This window comes from Mirounga angustirostris, unplaced genomic scaffold (assembly GCF_029215605.1).
Source record: "Mirounga angustirostris isolate CCGP_5_RB_7025 unplaced genomic scaffold, mMirAng1.0.hap1 SCAF_10, whole genome shotgun sequence".
Taxonomy (NCBI): domain Eukaryota; kingdom Metazoa; phylum Chordata; class Mammalia; order Carnivora; family Phocidae; genus Mirounga; species Mirounga angustirostris.
Genome location: NW_026991718.1, coordinates 52,757,522 through 52,774,654, shown reverse-complemented (window position 1 = coordinate 52,774,654; position 17,133 = coordinate 52,757,522). Strand labels below are relative to the sequence as shown.

The 17,133-nt window shown below is 39.7% G+C and overlaps 1 protein-coding gene across 1 annotated transcript; it reads right to left on the bottom strand.

The window, feature by feature from the left end:
• Positions 1–2,909: 2,909 nt before the first annotated feature.
• Positions 2,910–10,766, bottom strand: GKN2 (gastrokine 2). The gene is made up of 6 exons (XM_045883989.1): positions 10,755–10,766; positions 8,728–8,778; positions 8,147–8,284; positions 5,695–5,805; positions 4,890–5,046; positions 2,910–2,992 (listed from the first exon to the last, which is right to left on the bottom strand). The coding sequence occupies exons 1-6, from the start codon at positions 10,764–10,766 to the stop codon at positions 2,910–2,912; spliced, it is 552 nt and encodes a 183-aa protein (XP_045739945.1).
• Positions 10,767–17,133: the final 6,367 nt, after the last annotated feature.

Sequence of the window (17,133 nt, the reverse complement as noted above, 5' to 3'; positions counted from 1 at the left end):
ATATCCCAATTAAAAAAAATAATAGAGGGTAGATAAGTGGATCCCAAAAAAATCCAACTATATGTTGTCCAAAAGAGACTCGCTTTAGATTTAAGGGCACACATAAGCTGAAAATGTAGGGATGACAAAGATATTCCATGCAAATTGCACCTAAAATAGAGTAGAGGTGGCTGTACTTACATCAGACGAAGTACGTCAAAAACTGTCACAAGAGAAAAGAAGGTCATTACATAATGATAAAAGGATCAATTCACCAGGAGGATATAACAATTATAAATATATGTGCACTCAACATCAGAGAACCTAAATATGAAATATAAACCAGGGGAGATCTGAAGAGAGAAATGGACAGCAACACAAAAATAGCAGGAAGCTTTGATAACCCCGCTTTCAAAAATGGCTAGATCATCCAGACGGAAAATCAATAAGATGAAAGCAGACTTGAATAACACTATAAACCAAATGGACCTCACGGACCTCTACAGAACGCTCCATCCAACATCAGCAGAATACAGATTCTTCTCTAGCTCACGTGGAACATTCTCCAAGAGGGATCATATATTAGGCTATAAAACAAGTCTTAACAAATTTACAAATCATTCCAAGTATCTTTTCCAACCACAATGGAGTGAAACTAGAAATCACTAACAAAAGGAAGACAGGAAAACTCGCAAGTACATGGAAATTAAACAACACACTCTTGACTAATAATCGGGTCAAAGAGACGTCAAAAGGGAAATTAGAAAATATCTCAAGGCGTACAAAAGTAGAAACAGTTGATATCTTCCCTCCCCAGCCCTGAAGAAGGAGCTCCTTCTGAAGAAGGTTTAATGGGGCCCCAGCTCCCTCATAACTTCCATGTGGACACATTCCTTTTACGCGTGTGCTGGCCCACTCCACCTGCTGCCCCTAACAGGTATTCAGCCTGACACGAGCACTGAGCAGGGTTAACCGACTTAATGATAAAGCAGAGTCAGGAAGAAACAGAACTCAAAGTTCCGCTTTGAAAAGGGACTAACGTTGTACAAATTCATGAGGATAATGCAGCTCTAAGCAGTAAATTCCAAAGGAGGTTGCCAATCATAACACTTCCTCCACCCAACACACCCCCACAAGTCTTGGCCACGGGGAGTAAGAATGTGCCACAGGTGATTCAATCTGGCACCTTTCCAAAGATTTGTAAATTAAAACTAATTGAAATTAGAAGGAAGAGGAGTCCCTTCCTCTCTGACAATGATGCTGAGAAAATGGGGACCTTGGGGCTTACAGTGGTGGTGTTTCCATCCTCCCGGAGAAAGATGACATAAGATTCTGAGGCTGACACACGGAGAGAAGGAGAGTCCGGAGTGGGACAAGAGTCTGGCCACCTTCGTGCACCTAGGTCTAGCCACCAGAGAGCAGAATATCCCGATCTTTCTACAGCAAGATGAGACAGTAAATTCCACCCTCCTTGCCTCTGTTAATTTGATTTTGGGTTCTATCATGCAAACACCAAGGTCTCAGCTAGTACACTCTATTATTCGTTTGGCATGTTATTATACACTCTTTACCATTGCTAGCAAATGTTTTCATGTAAAACACGTCCCCAACAAAAACATAATTTCCTTGACAAGGGTAGTTTTGCCAGCATACCTGTCCCAGTGCTGAGCACATGGTTAAGTGTTTTAAATATATTTATTAATGGTTATTATGAAGCAGATGCACAGTGTTAGGAATAAGAGCAGTTGATAACAGAAATTCTTGTTAAAGGCATTCCTCTATGTTCTGAACTTGCTCCCAGCTGACTGGTCCATAGGAGAACCAGCTGTCTGATCTGGGAATGTGCCCACATTACACAATTTATTTGGAATATTGGAAATGGCTTTCCTTTTATATATTGATTTGGCGTTCCCGGTTAGTTTCTCACTCCTGTCAAGATTTTTCAGTAAGGTTCGTCTTTCTCTGGGTGATGGGTGTTCCCCACGACCTCTCCCCTCACTCCAGGACAAAATATATTATAATAGTATTTATTAAGATTGAAACTAGTGCTTTGATGAGCCAAAAGGCATTTTCTTTCTTTTTTTTTTTAAGATTTTATTTATTTATTTGACAGAGAGAGACAGGGGGAGTGGAAGAGGGAGAAGCAGGCTCCCCACAGAGCAGGGAGCCCGATGCGGGGCTCAATCCCAGGACCCCGGGATCATGACCTGAGTCAAAGGCAAGCACTTAACCACTGAGCCACCCAGGTGCGCCTAAAAGGCATTTTCTAAAAGGCATGTGACTGGCCCTCCAAGTTCGGTGCCTTGTCAAAGGGGATAGTTCCCCTCACCTGAGCAGTCAAGTTGTTTGCTACGGGGGCACCACACCCTGCCCCCCTCAGCAGGGGGAGGCTACTGTCGGCTCCGCCCAGACTGCGCAGGTGGTTGTTTTTGTTTTATTTTTAATTAGAATTTTATTTTATTACTTTCTTATTCAAGTATAATTAACGTACAGTGTTATATTAGCTTCAGGAGTACAACGTAATGATTCAACAATTCTACACATTTCTCAGTGCTCATTACGATAAGGGTCCTCTGAATCGCCTTTGTTGGTGGACAGGTGGGCAGCTGGTCTGGTGGAGGCAAGACGGACACTTGCACCCAGCTGACCCCCTGTGATGACTCAGCTTTATTACCTGGGGAAGTTTCACACCTTATGTACTTTACTTGAAATCCTGGCAAATTCTTTCCTTCTATATGTTGACATCAACATTGTTTGGCTTCCCTTTGTTGTTTACAAAAAAAGCAAACACCCAGAGATCTGTAGATACAGGATTTATGTTTTACCCCTGAGTCTCAACGTTAGTTGGGGCTTTGGAAAGAACTTAATTTGGCTGCTGAGTGGAAACCAAGGGTGTGCGTCTTGGAAAAGACGAGGCCAGTGGGTGATGCTTAAGCACCAACACTCGCGCAGATGGAGATTCCAAAGATGCCCAGGAATCCGGTCCTTGAGCAGACGTCAGCACGGACGTTATCTGAAAAGGGGACAAATTTGTGAAGAAGGAGCGTTGAGAAATACATTATTAGAATGCAACAAACCCATGCCTTTTGGTTAATGTCTTGACTAGGGGTTGTACATGTAACTCTATGTTACCCAAGTTTTTAGCTATCCTTGTATTGCAAAGGGTGATAACATGTTAGCCTAAATAAGACTGATAACCCTAGGGGCGCCTGGGTGGTTCAGTTGGTTAAGCATCTGCCTTTGGCTCAGGTCATGATCTTGGGGTCCTGGGATGGAGCTCTCCCCTACCTTGGGCTCCCTGCTCAGTGGGGAGTCTGCTTTACCCTCTCTCTCCCCCCCTTGTATGCGCTCTCTCTCTCTCTCTCAAATAAATAAATAAAATTAAAAAGAAAAAAGACTGACAACTTCTAGAAGTGCTGTCTGACTATTCGATTGATGCTCTGACATTCTGCTTTGGTGACCTGCCTGTGTGCTTTTTTTTTTTAATTTAATTTTATTATGTTATGTTAGTCACCATACATTACATCATTAGTTTTTGATGTAGTGTTCCATGACTCATTGTTTGTGTATAACACCCAGTGCTCCATTCAATACGTGCCCTCTTTAATACCCATCATCAGGCTAACCCATCCCCCCATCCCCCTTCCCTCTAGAACCCTCAGTTTGTTTCTCAGAGTCCATAGTCTCTCATGGTTCATCTCCCTCTCCGATGTCCCCCCCTTCATTTTCCCCTTCCTACTATCTTCTTTTTTTAACATATAATGTATTATTTGTTTCAGGGGTACAGGTCTGTGATTCATCAGTCTTACACAATTCACAGTGCTCACCATAGCACATACCCTCCTCAGTGTCCTTCACCCAGCCACCCCCCACCACTCCAGCAACCCTCAGTTTGTTTCCTGAGATTAAGAATTCCTCATGTCAGTGAGATCATATGATACATGTCTTTCTCTGATTGACTTATTTCACTTAGCATAATACCCTCTAGTTCCATCCACGTCGTTGCAAACGGCAAGATTTTGGGTTTTTTGACGGCTGCATAATGTGCTTTTATTCGTAAGTACTAATGACCCTACTAAAAGAAAAATATCTTAAAAATTTTTTTCTAGACAGTAAAAGTGTGATAAATGCTCATTATTTTCTTTTGTATCTTACCTTCCACTACTCTGGGGAATTTATCTTGTTGCATTCGCCATCTGTGGCCTGGCCCCTCTTTCCCTCTGGCCACTCTCCCATGTTTGGAAACTTTGTATAAAAATACCAGTAATGACTGCAGTGATATATGCTAGCTGGATGACTCAGGACTTTACTCCCTGTGGATCAGTGCACTTTGCTTGCTCTTCCTTAGACTCATTCTATCCTAGATTCTGAAAATAGTTTTTAAAACTTTCTGGAGGAATAATTGACAAAGGATTTGCATATATTTCAAGTGTACACTGTGATGATTTGATATACATACACGTAGAACAATTACCAAGATCAAGAGAACACATCCATAACATCACACTGTTAACATGGGTAATTCTTTTGTGTGTGTGCGTGGTAAGGATGCTTAGGATCTCCTCTCAGCAACTTTCAAGTATACAATACTGTATTATTAGCACCTGTCAGCACAAGGAACAGTAGGAAATCCAATAGTTTTTCCTTGGCACCCAGGACATCCTAAAATTTCATCCTCTGTGTTAACGCATCAACTTCTCCATCAGACTCAGCAGCAGAGTTTTACCCATTTCTGTATCTCCCTCACATTTAGCATGATTTCCACCCACGGTAGATATTTAGTTCCTGAAGTCAACTGAAATGAGTCGTGTTTCATGTCTACCTGTATTTTGCACAACCCCGAGCAGAGTGCCCCGCACAGGGGAGCATTCAGAAAACATTTGGTGAAGGAATAATTTCCTGGTACTCACATAGCTTGTCAACCACTTCCCCCTTGTACAGGGGAACATGACTGCAGAGCTGCCTGATGGGTGAGCCGAACAGGAACCAGTCTATGTGCATGATCAGAGACTGCAGTGGGTTGTACTTGACCCAGAGATACTTGTCAGAGTACATGTTCTTCATAGCCTAGAGCAGTAGAAGAGAGGGGGATAGGATAAAGTAGACTGACATAACCTGATGTCCCTTATCCTAAACTGCTTTTTCTTTTTCATATTATTAAGCAGAAGGCCGTCAGGAATCTCAAGACACCATCTCCTTCTGAGCACTTGGTCTGCAGCGGAGCCTCGTTATTACCAATGTTATTTCACTGCTGGTGACAGTGAAACCCAGGGAGGGTGAATCCCTTGGCAGAGGTGGCACAGATGGGAAGTTACAGGGGGAGAATGAAACACCCAGTTCCGGGCCTCGTGCAGGGTTTGTTTATTCTCGCTATCCCGTATTGTTTCTTTGTACCTCTGTGCTGTGGACTATTATAACTTCGCTCGTTTTTCTGCCAGTCACTATTTCTGAGAGCTCTGCTGCTCAGTCCTTTCCAGAAAAACAGTGGAATTTATTATAAGTTCTTGGGTTGGGGGCTGAACGGTAGAAATCAAGCGAAGCCATGTACTCCTGTCCCAAAAACAATAAAGGAGAAAACACTTTAACAGGCAGAGAGTACATATCCACGGTAAGATAGAATATTATGATCTTCCCCCTTACCCTCTTCTTTCCTCTGTAGGCACCAGCTTTTCCGGGCAAAGGAACAGGGAATGGGAAAGGGTCCTGCAGAATCACCTGTTTCTCGTAGATGTATCGTTTTAGTTCGTCCAGAGCGGGGATGGCCTTATGGTCCATCTTCAGGATGTAGCAGGCTCTTCGGGAGAGCACCTGGGAAGCGATGTAGCCCTGAGGCAGCAAGAACATAGTTACTGGCCTGCCCGGCTCCTCGGGTTCGGAACTGGTAAGGAGAACGTTTGAGCCTTGAGGAAAGCCTTGAGCACGCACAGTGAGTGCACGGGACTAATTTTATTTTATTTTTTATTTTTATTTTTTAAAGATTTTATTTATTTATCTGAGAGAAAGAGAATGAGAGAGAGACAGCATGAGCGGGGGGGAGGGTCAGAGGGAGAAGCAGACTCCCCGCCGAGCAGGGAGCCCGATGCGGGACTCGATCCCGGGACTCCAGGATCATGACCTGAGCCCAAGGCAGTCGCTTAACCAACTGAGCCACCCAGGCGCCCCGATGGGACTAATTTTCAATTCGCCATCCCTTCTGTCCATTCGCCTTCTTTTACATCATAGTTTTACTTTTGGTTTGTTGTTTCTCTCTCTAAAGTTGTACAAACCCATGATTTGTGCCCCACTTTTCATGTTTTGCAATCAGGGCCTGTAGTGTGGGGTTTGAACAAGTAAGCAGCAGCTGTTGATCTCTTTCTATTGATTTCGTTCTGCCTTTTCCTCAATTTGGGGTAAATACAGTATTCTTTAGAACTGTGCTTTCCAATATGTTCATCACTAGCCACATGTGCTATTTAAATTTAAATTCATATTAAGTAACATTTAAAACGTCCTTCCTCGGTCACACAACTCACGTGCTCAGTAGCCACAAGCGGCCAGTAGCTTCTCTGTTGGAAACTACAGATAGAGAGCATTTCCACCATTGTAGAGGTTTCTACTGGCCAGGGCTGTTTGAGAAACTCTCCTTCACATCCCACACTCACCCTCACCGCCAACACCCACACACACATTCCGATTCTTCTCTCCTTTACCGTCTTCTCTCCATCCTTTCTCCACCTTAAACCCAACCTGACTGGACGGGGCTGAGTTGGAGGAAGGTGGGATCGAAACAGCAATCGTGGGTGAGGCCCATGGAACCAGACGGAACGGGAGGCCACCTAACCTTCATCCCGAATGGAATTTTCTCTACAGAGTTCCAAATAATTATACAGTCTGTGGAGCTGTATGTCATACAAACCCTCTTCTAGTTCCTATTTTTCAATTCTCACAAATTGCCAGTTCCCAAAATTCAAAAATAGCCTGAGGCAAAGCCTGATGGCAGTGGAAGGGGTTTAAACCAAGTCCTCACCACTCTGGGGTTTTTTTTTAAAGACACTCGGGGGATTTCCCTGAAATCTGCTTTAAAAAACAATTTCAGTACCACTTCCTTTAAAACTGTATCTTTCAAAGACTCTATGCTTTCGAACGTGTCCTAGAACTCCCAATGCCAATGGGGAAGAGGCATGTGAGGAGGTCCCTAAAAGAAAAGGAGACAGAAAGCGCGTTCAAATGTCCAGTGAGATGGACTACAACCTACTTATATCCACAGCACATAGCTCTGTCCCATGGTAAAAGCAGGCTCCTAATCAGGTGGAACAAACAGAAAACAAACAAATAAATGGATAAAGGACCAAATAACTTTTCTGAGCAGGTTTCTGAGACTTATTGTTAATACCAGTAACTGAAACTTGGAAATAGTTTGGAGTTTGGAGTTTTGGGTTAGCATACTTTCCTTCTTCCAGAAGAAGTATGATTTACTGCATATCCTGCTTACATAGTTGAATGGGTATAGTTGTTCTGGATTTCTGCTGTTCTGTGATTGTTTATTCCATAATCGCTCTTTTTCTGCGTGAGTTTTTGTATTAGAAGCCCTAATTCATTCATTTATTCATTCAGCGAATATTTATGAGAGCCTGTGTGCCAGGCCATGTTCTGGTTTTGGTCCACTCTCCTAGACACTTCCTGAGCCTGTAGTGAGACAATTATCATGATGCTTCCAGTGGCCACCTGAAACAGTCAAGCAATGTGTATGTTTCCTGTCACTTTTGTTTTTTTAGGAATGGTTTTGTTTGGGGAAGCCTGGGTGACTTAGTCGGTTAAGTATCCAACTCTTGCTTTCAGCTCAGGTCATGATCTCAGGGTCATGAGATCGAGCCCCCAGTCGGCCTCTGAGCTCAGAGGGGAGTCTGCTTGAGATTCTCTCTCCCTCTCCCTTTTGCCGTCCCCCTCCTCAAGCGCACATACGCTCTCTCTCTTTCTCCCTTAAATAAATAAATAAATAAATAAATAAATAAATAAATAAATAAATAAATAAATAAATAAAAATCTCTTAAAAAGGAAAAATGAAAGTAAGGAAATTCTGAAAGAATTGCAAGGATAGTTCTTAGAATTCAAATGCAAAGTAAATGGCTGCCTCTTCACCCTTTAGAAGCCCAGTCTTGAAGAATATAAAATTTCCCTTTCTGCTCACATGTTTATAGTCAAAAATCGTGGTAGAGGAGCATGATCCTGCATGGATGTTAACGATGGCGATATTTTTTTGATTGTCAATTGTCACTGTCTCCTGAAGATTGCCACCATTGTTGTTTGGGCTAATGATGTTATAAACCTAGATTAACAACAAAGACATAATGTTTTTCTTTAAGTCATATGTACTGGAAAAGCAACCCTCCTGACAAAATAAAAGCCCTCCACTTGCTATGAACAAGAGACTGAAGTCTGAAACCACACTGGCATCCCAGACCGAAAACCCATGCTAAAGTGAGAATGTGAAGCTCTTTTTCATGGTTTACTATGTTACATACGGGAGAACCAATGACATCACAGGAGAAATGAAACTGACCACATTTTAAAGCAATGGGTTGCATTTTTTGAGGCACTGCATTTGGAAAGAAATAACCAACCTTATCATTTCCATTATTGGTTATTTCTGGGATTCCATCCCAAATAGGGCATATGGGCTCTCTATGGTCCTCCAGACAGATGTTCTTGTATCTTCCTTTTCCCCTCCCAATAACTCCAAGGTATAAAGTCCATAGTGAACCAACTTACCTCATATCCATGAGATTGTGTCCCAAAGATGACCAGCACCAGAAATACCGCCTGAAAAACAGACCAGTTGCATCTATTCTCTTTAGGGCAGTCATTGAGAGTGGGGACTTAAGGAGGCATCGGACAGGACAAGTACAAGTATCTCAGAAAATATACACCTAGAGACACAGGTGGGTGGTCATGGGTGGTCAACAGTCCATTTCCAAGATGTGAAACACACCTTCCCTCATTTGACAGGTATTTATTGACTTTATGCTATTTGTCAGACATCAGGTTCTACCTTTATGCCCCATTCCCAACCCTTCCCAACATCATAATCTTCTAGGCAGCATGTGTTCTTATGCCAGAAACAACTTGGAGCAGGTGAACTGTGAGGAAGGACTCATTTTACTATGGGAACACCCTCATGTGACTCACAGTGGATTTGGATTACAGGAGTGAAGTTGTGTTTTATGGTTTAAAAAAAAAATGTACTTAATTCTTTGAGAGGGTAAAACAGATTTAAAAGGGATTCATGGGTGATAGAGAGACAATGGATCCCCAAGGGAAACTATGAAAATAGGATGCTTGGAGGCATGGCTAACTTTCAAGGCTGACATCAAGGAAAGCCTCTGTATTCTCCTTAGGGATGCCATCAGACAAATGATAGGCTGACGGGCCATGAGGCTGACGTTGATGCAGTTCTGCCATTTTGCTGCAGTTGTGTGAAGAGTCTTATCCAACAGGTTGATCCCAGTTTTGTGTTCTCTTTTCTGAACACCACAAACCGCTCATTGCAAACCACTCATGGAAGGGTCTGCAGGAAAGCAGATATATTTAAGACCTGTCAGGAGGATTTTTCGACTTTCCTAACCATCACCAATAACATTTCTCTTCTGATGACTGGGGGTGGAGTGTCTGACAAAGACCCGTTTGCAATCTCCAACCTGACTACTTGCCCAGCCACACACCTTCTCTGCTTCCAGACCAGCTCCTGTAACCTCTAACACTCCTCTCTATTGTATTTAATGGGTCTAATACAGAGGTTTGAACAAATGGGTGGAGGACTGACTACCATAGTGATATAATTAGAGAAAGCTCAGGAAGTGTCCCTGGCCCCCAAATAACCACCCACCCAACACCATGAGTAAATACACCTAAGTTACACGTTTATGTTTCAGCAACAGATCTCCTCTTGGAAAATCAAGAGACCTCTCGGAGATGGAACTCTTTAAGCCGACAATCTTGAACACCCGATGGGGAGGAACTTAACTGTTTTGTCTTCTCCCTCAACAGCTAAATGAGAATAAAGGATAGATCACTGGGGGAAGGAGTTCCATTCTGGGTCAAAATATAGACCTCTGTTCATGGGCCACTGCAATGTGAAGCCATGGGAGACTGGGATCAGGACTGGGATCGGCAAGAAGAGGGATGGCATGGCAGGAATGCTGGGCCGTGACTGATCCTGCCAGTGCGGCCGGAGATGGGTACAGTTCAAGTCTACACCTCATATTAACTGGCATGGGAAAATCACATTCCTCTGTGCCTCAGTCTCCTCACCTGTAGGATGGGGGTAATACTACTCAGTTCACAGAGTTATTGAAGTGAATAAATCAAAGTATTTATGTTTAGCATAGGATCTCATATGCACTTAGAAAATGACAGCTGCTATTAACCTTTTTCAAAAAATTGCCCCTTCTCTTTTAAACAGTAAATGCAGTTGTCCCAAAATGCCTGCATTCTTTCCCAAGCTCATAATAATAAGGAATTATTATTAAAAATTCTCCAAATTAAAATTCTCTAGATATTTCCAAAATGTTTTCTTTGCATTTCTTAGCAAATGTCTCAGAAAATAGACAATGGACCAGTAAATATCCGACTTCATGTTTAAGGCTATCCTTGCCAAAGACATTATTTAATTCAAGCACAGAAGCTTAGAAGCATGCACAGTGTTCTTCTAAGACTTCAGAAATCCAAGGCATACTGGATTTGAACATTCCCTGCAAGAGCCACCACAAGAGTATAAAGAAGCATAAACAAATACTCACAAGGATTTTCATTTTGCCTGCTGGGAAGAAGGTGCTAGAGAAGTGAGGCTGCCGGTGCAACTTCTACCCTTTATATTAGCTTTAAGGTGTGGAAATCTCTTTCCAGAACAATTACATTGGAAAAGATTATGTCCATATCTCTGACAAACTCCAGCAAACTCCTTTATCAGGATTGAGACCCAGTCACATAACCTGATATCAATAAAGTTCATTAGTCAGTAATAAAAATCTACCACTTGGTCACTCAGTAAATATTCCTTGCTTATCTGCGCTATGCTGCAGTTAAAATGTCAACTTCCACCCTTTAAAAATATTACAAGATGCTTGTTCTACACCAGCATCTTATAGACAAACAGGGACATAGTCCTACTATCTGCCCCTGATGGTAAAGTCCTCCCTTCAGACCTGAATTGGGTCTTCAGTGTCTTTTTATGTCTGCCCTGCATTTTGAATTCTTCCACCCAAAGGATGGACATAAGACTAGAGGGGAACACAGTGACTGGGGGACACCTATGACTTTCTTTCCTGTCCCTGTTAAAGTTGCTCCCAATTTCCAGAGATTCATGAGGGGCAAGGTTCAGACAGCACTCTGCCCAATTACCAAGGTTAACAGAATGTTTACATTAAGCATTGCCCAAAACTCTGTAAAAACTATGAGTTATACATCTCTAGTTATCCTGAAGTGCATTGAAAATTTCTCAGATTAAAAAAAAATAGGATAAAGTTGAATTTGTGTAATTTTTATAATACCACACTCAACAATGTTTGGCTAGTGTTATGGTGGGATCATTAATTCAGAAGGCAGGGAAATATAAAAATAAACAGTACCTGTCAATGGCAAAATTGTTAACCATTGAGAATCACTATGGTAAACACAGAAGGAACATAAGTGATGTTCTTGTTCTACAGTCCAAATGACTTCCTAACTAGCAGCTTAAAAATGGGTCTTTTAAAAAGCAGACATTGGGCAATTTGGGGGTTACCTAGTTTACTGGAATTTCCCTACCCTGGCTGGTCAGCTGGGGTGGATGGAAAATGTGCTGCTTTATTAAGTCTTTTTTTTTTTAAAAGATTTTATTTATTTATTCATTAGAGACAGAGAGAGAGAGGCAGAGGGAGAAGCAGGCTTCCCGCGGAGCAGGGAGCCCGATGCGGAACTCGATCCCAGGACCCTGAGATCATGACCTGAGCCGAAGGCAGACGCTTAACTATCTGAGCCACCCAGGCGCCCCTTTATTAAGTCTTTTTGAGATAACCGGCAGCAAGAAGAAGTTTTGTAGCATGTCCGCAAATATTCTCCCATATCCAGCTCCCAAGACCCCAAAAGCAAGCCATCTCCCATACCTGCAGACATGAGGGCAGACTGAGCTATTACACCCTTTGCATTTCTTCTTATTGTTGTCTGTTTTCTTTGTATTGATAAGAATTTTACATTCTCTTTCTTTCCCTTCTGTTTCTAGGACATTTTGACTTTTTAATTATTTAGTTCTAACTTTGAGATTTTAGCATGCATCCTTAATTATTCACATCACCTACAAACCCAAAAGGCGTCCTGTATTTTTAACTCAACAGAAACAAAGAACTCCGTCATCTTGGACTCATTACTGAACATCTTTTCCAGTCCCGTATTGTTACATTTGGGCAGCGTTTTACTTTCACCTTTAAAAAATAGCACAAAGGGGCGACTGGGTGGCTCAGTCGTTAAGCGTCTGCCTTTGGCTCAGGTCATGGTCCCAGGGTCCTGGGATCGAGCCCCCCATTGGGCTCCCTGCTCCGCGGGAAGCCTGCTTCTCCTTCTCCCACTCCCCCTGCTTGTGTTCCCTCTCTTGCTGTCTCTCTCTGTCAAAAAATAAATAAAAAATCTTAAAAAAAAATAGCACAAAAATAGTCAAGTTTACCATCAATAGATCATTAAATTTGTTCAAATATTTTATCAGTTTTGGGGCTAATTCTTATTTTTTATATCCTGAAAACTTTATTTTCTTTTGGCTTAAGTATATCTTTTATAGTTCTTTTATTGGGAGCCACTGGGTATTAATTTTTTCTGATGTTTGGAAATGTCTTTATTTTCTCCTTACTTTGGAATAGGAGTTATAGATTGACAGGTATTTTCCTTCTAGCACTTTAAAGATGCTACCCCATTGCCTTCTGGCGTCCACTGTTGCCAAGGTGAAATCTGCTCTCAGCACAGTTACAATGTTCCTGATTTGTTCTTTTCCACAGTAGTATGCTGTTATATATATATATATTTCTGCTATTTTGTCTCATAATTTCTTCTTCTTTTTTACAAATGTAATACCTTCATTTATTTTACAAATGTAATACCTTCATTTATATCTTAAACGCATCTTTAGTCTACATCTGAAACTAATAATGCACTATATGTTAATTAATTGAATGTAAATTTTTTTTTAAAAAAAGCACATCCTTAGTTAATGTTTTTTTCTTGCTATTTTCTTGTTCAAACCAAATAGTAAATCCATTCCCAACTATTTATTTGGTTAGTTACATAAGTTGAAACACATTTTAACTCATACCTTCTTTACTATGATCTTATCTTTTTTATTATGACTCTTGCCATTTTTTATTATGGTGCAGTCAGTGAATTCATCACCGTGTCATTTATTGCCATACCCAAGAAAGGGCTCAAAAACTGCTGTTAGGGGGAGAAGAAAGATTCTATTCTAAATGGTCCTGGGATGAAGCTATAGTTATTTGGGCAAGCCAACATAGATCCTACCATAAGAAAAATTAATTCTAAATAATTTTTGAATACATATAAACATTGTATATGATGTAAAAGAAACCCTCCCCCCCCCAAAAAAAAGAAAAAAGGAAAAAACTGGAAGAAAATACAGGTGAACTTTGATCCAATTTTTGCAATGCAAAAGATTTTCTAAGCCTAAAAGTATTGGAATAAATCACAAGAAAAAAGATGTGTAAGCCTCACTGAGTAATATATAAAGGATCATTAATTGTTAAAAAAAGAGTAAAGGCACATTTAAAACTCAGGAAAAATACTTTTAACACATATAAGAAACAAAGAGGAATATTGTCTTTGTTTTGGGGGGAGTGAATAAACTTTCTTATTTTTATTAATAATAAACAGACAAGTGTGTATTAAAAATCTCCAAAAAGTAATATTTTCAACTTACATAAAGTTTTTACAAATTCACAGGAGAGTAGTGAACACATACAATGGCTTTTAATGGGCAAAGAACCTGATTACAGGAAGAAGGGGCACTACTAGGTGATGGTGCGACATTGAAGCTCCGAAAACAACCTGCCTGGATTTGAATTTCGAATTCTCTAATTTCTCACCATGTGCCTCAAAATCCTCATGAGGAAAGAAAGGAGAACAAAGTGCCTCCTTAGAGCACCCCTGTGAACATGGATGAGCTCATATACACAACATACTTACAATAGTCACTGGCTCAGAATAAGCTTGCAAAAAAATTTACCTAATATTATTACACTATTTATTATAAATAAAGCATGTTCAAACTTGTAAGTTATTAAAGAATTGCAAATTCAAGCAGCTTTATTAAATTAAATATATATGGAACAAAGATAGCTGGAAAATCCCTAATTATCTGAACATTTTTAAAAACCACTTGTAAGTAAATCATGGGTTAAAGAGGTGGTCAGTCACAAGGAACTTAGAAAGTATTTTGAACTTAAGGAAGTGAAAATGCAACATGTCAGAATTTGTGGGATGCAGCTTAAAGAGAAAATTGTAGGACTGAATACTCATACTAGAAAAAAGAAGGGCCAAATAAAAAAAAAGAGAGAGAGAAGGGCCTCAAATAAATGATTGAAGTATTCACCTTAAGAAACCTGAAAACAAATATCAAATTAAACCTAGAGCAAGCACAAAACAAGAAATAATAAAGATAAGAGCAGAAATAAATGAAATTGAATATAGAGAAACAAGGAAAAAAATCAGTGAAAAATGCCAATGGTTTATTTAAATGATCAATCAATCGATAAATTTCTAGTCAGACTGTTCAAGGAAAAAAAAGGCATGAATTATTAATACTACTGATAAAAAGGGAACATCAATACATTGCTGCTGATTTTACACCCATTAAAAGGATAATGAGGAAATATTCCAAACACTTTATGTCCAAAAATTCAACATTCTAAATGAAATAGACAAAATTGTTGAAAAACACAAACTACCAGAATTTACTCAAGAAGAAATAAATATCTGGAGTGGGCCTATATCAATCAAAGAAATTGAATTTGTAATTTAAAACTTTCCCACAAAGAAAATTCCAGGACCTGATAGTGTCACAGGCAAATTCTACCATTTAAGGAAGAAATAATATCAATTCTACACAAATTCTACCAGAAAATAGGAGAGGAAAAAACACCTCCAAACTCATCCTATGAGGCCAGTATATTATCCTAATACCAAAAATAGACAAAGATATTATGAAAAAAGAAGCTATAGACCAAAATCCCGTATAAACATAGATGGAAAAAATCTCCAAAAACATTAGCATATTGAATACAGCAAAATATAAAAATAATAATACATCATAATTGAAAGAAGTTTTTCCTGTGAATTCAAAATTCATTTAACATTTTCGAATCAATCAATGTCATTCAATATATTGAATATAAAAATAAAAAGCCATATTGAAAGAACCCAGATGTCCATGGACAGATGAATGGATAAAGAAGATGTTGTGCATATATACACACACACACACACACACACACACACACACACACACACAATGGAATATTACTCTGCCATCAAAAAGAAAGAAATCTTGCCATTTGCAATGAAGTGGATAGAGCTAGAGTGTATTATGCTAAGTGAAATAAGTCAGTCAGAGAAAGACAAATATATGATTTCACTCATATGTGGAATTTAAGAAACAAAACAGATGAACATAGGGGAAGTAAGGAAAAATAAAATAAGATGAAAACAGAGAGGGACAAACCATAAGAGACTTTTAACTATAGGAAACAAACTGGGGGTTGCTGGAGGAGAGGAGAGTGGGGGGATGGGTAACTGGGTGATGGGCCCTGGGGAGGGCACTTGATGTAGTGAGCCCTGGGAGTTGCAGGCAACTGATGAATCACTGAATTCTGCCTCGAAAACTAATAATACACTATGTGATAACTAAATTGAATTTAAATTTAAAAAAAAATTAAAAATAAATAAATAAAAAGCCATATGATCACCTTGACAGAAAATCATTCAGCAAAATTCAAAGTACATCAAAGATAACCACTATTAACAAACTAGGAGTAAAAAGGAATTTCTTCATCTTGATAAAGTTCATCTATAAGAAACCTGCAGCTAATATCATACTTAAAGAGTCATAAAAGAAAAATTATTATGGACTTCAGGAAAGCTATTAACTTCTGCTGTTCCAAAGATACTGTTAAAAACCTGAAAATAAAAACCACAGATTGGGAGAAAATATTTGCAAAAAAACCCCCAATTTTGACAAAGAACTTATATCTAGACTATATAAAGAACTTTCAAATTTAATAATAAGAAAACATACATCCCAATTTTTAAAATAGGCAAAAGATTTAAAAGAGGGCTTACCAAAGAAGATATACAGATAGCAAATAGGTACATAAAAAGATGCTTAGCTTTATCGGTAATTAGGGAAATGCAAATTAAAACCATTACACACCTATTAGAATGGCTAAAAATAAACAAGCAAACAAAATTGAACAATCCAAGTGTTGTCAAAGATTTGAATTAGCTAGGAATGCAAGATACTACAACCACTTTGGAAAACCATTTGGCAATTTCTCATAAAGTTAGTGAAATTATCAAAAGACCCAGAAATCCCACTTGTAGGTGTTTACCCAAGGGAAGTGAAACTATATGTGCACATTAGAACCTGTAGGTGAATATTTGTAGTAGCTTTATTTGTAATCACCCAATTTAGGAAACAACCCAAATGCTTTCAGTGGGTGATTGGATAGATAAACTGTGATATTTTTATATAATGAAATACTGCTTAACAATAAGAAAGGACCAACCCACTGATACACAACACAGAAGAATCTCAAATGCATTCTATTGAGTGAAAATAGCAAGAACCAAAAACTACCTACTGTATAATTCTTTTAATATGACTTTTTAAAAAAGATTTTATTTACTTGAGAGAGAGAAAAAGCACAGAGGGAAAGGGAGAAGCAGACTCCTTGCTGAGCAGAGATTCCCAATGCAGGGCTCCATCCCTGGGATCATGACCTGAGCGAAAGGCAGACACTTAACCGACTGAGCCACCCAGGCACCCCTATATGACATTTTGGAAAGATAAAACTAAAAGGACAGGAAACAGATGAGTGATTGGCAGGGTCTGAGGATGAGGGGTAGGATTGCCTATAGTGGGGCACA

Coding starts and splice junctions, on each gene's coding strand:
- GKN2 (XM_045883989.1), bottom strand. Junction 8,285..8,727: donor CACAATCTCATGGATATGAG/GTAAGTTGGTTC, acceptor TTGTTAATCTAG/GTTTATAACATCATTAGCCC. Junction 2,993..4,889: donor GGAAGTGGTTGACAAGCTAT/GTGAGTACCAGG, acceptor TCCCCTTTTCAG/ATAACGTCCGTGCTGACGTC.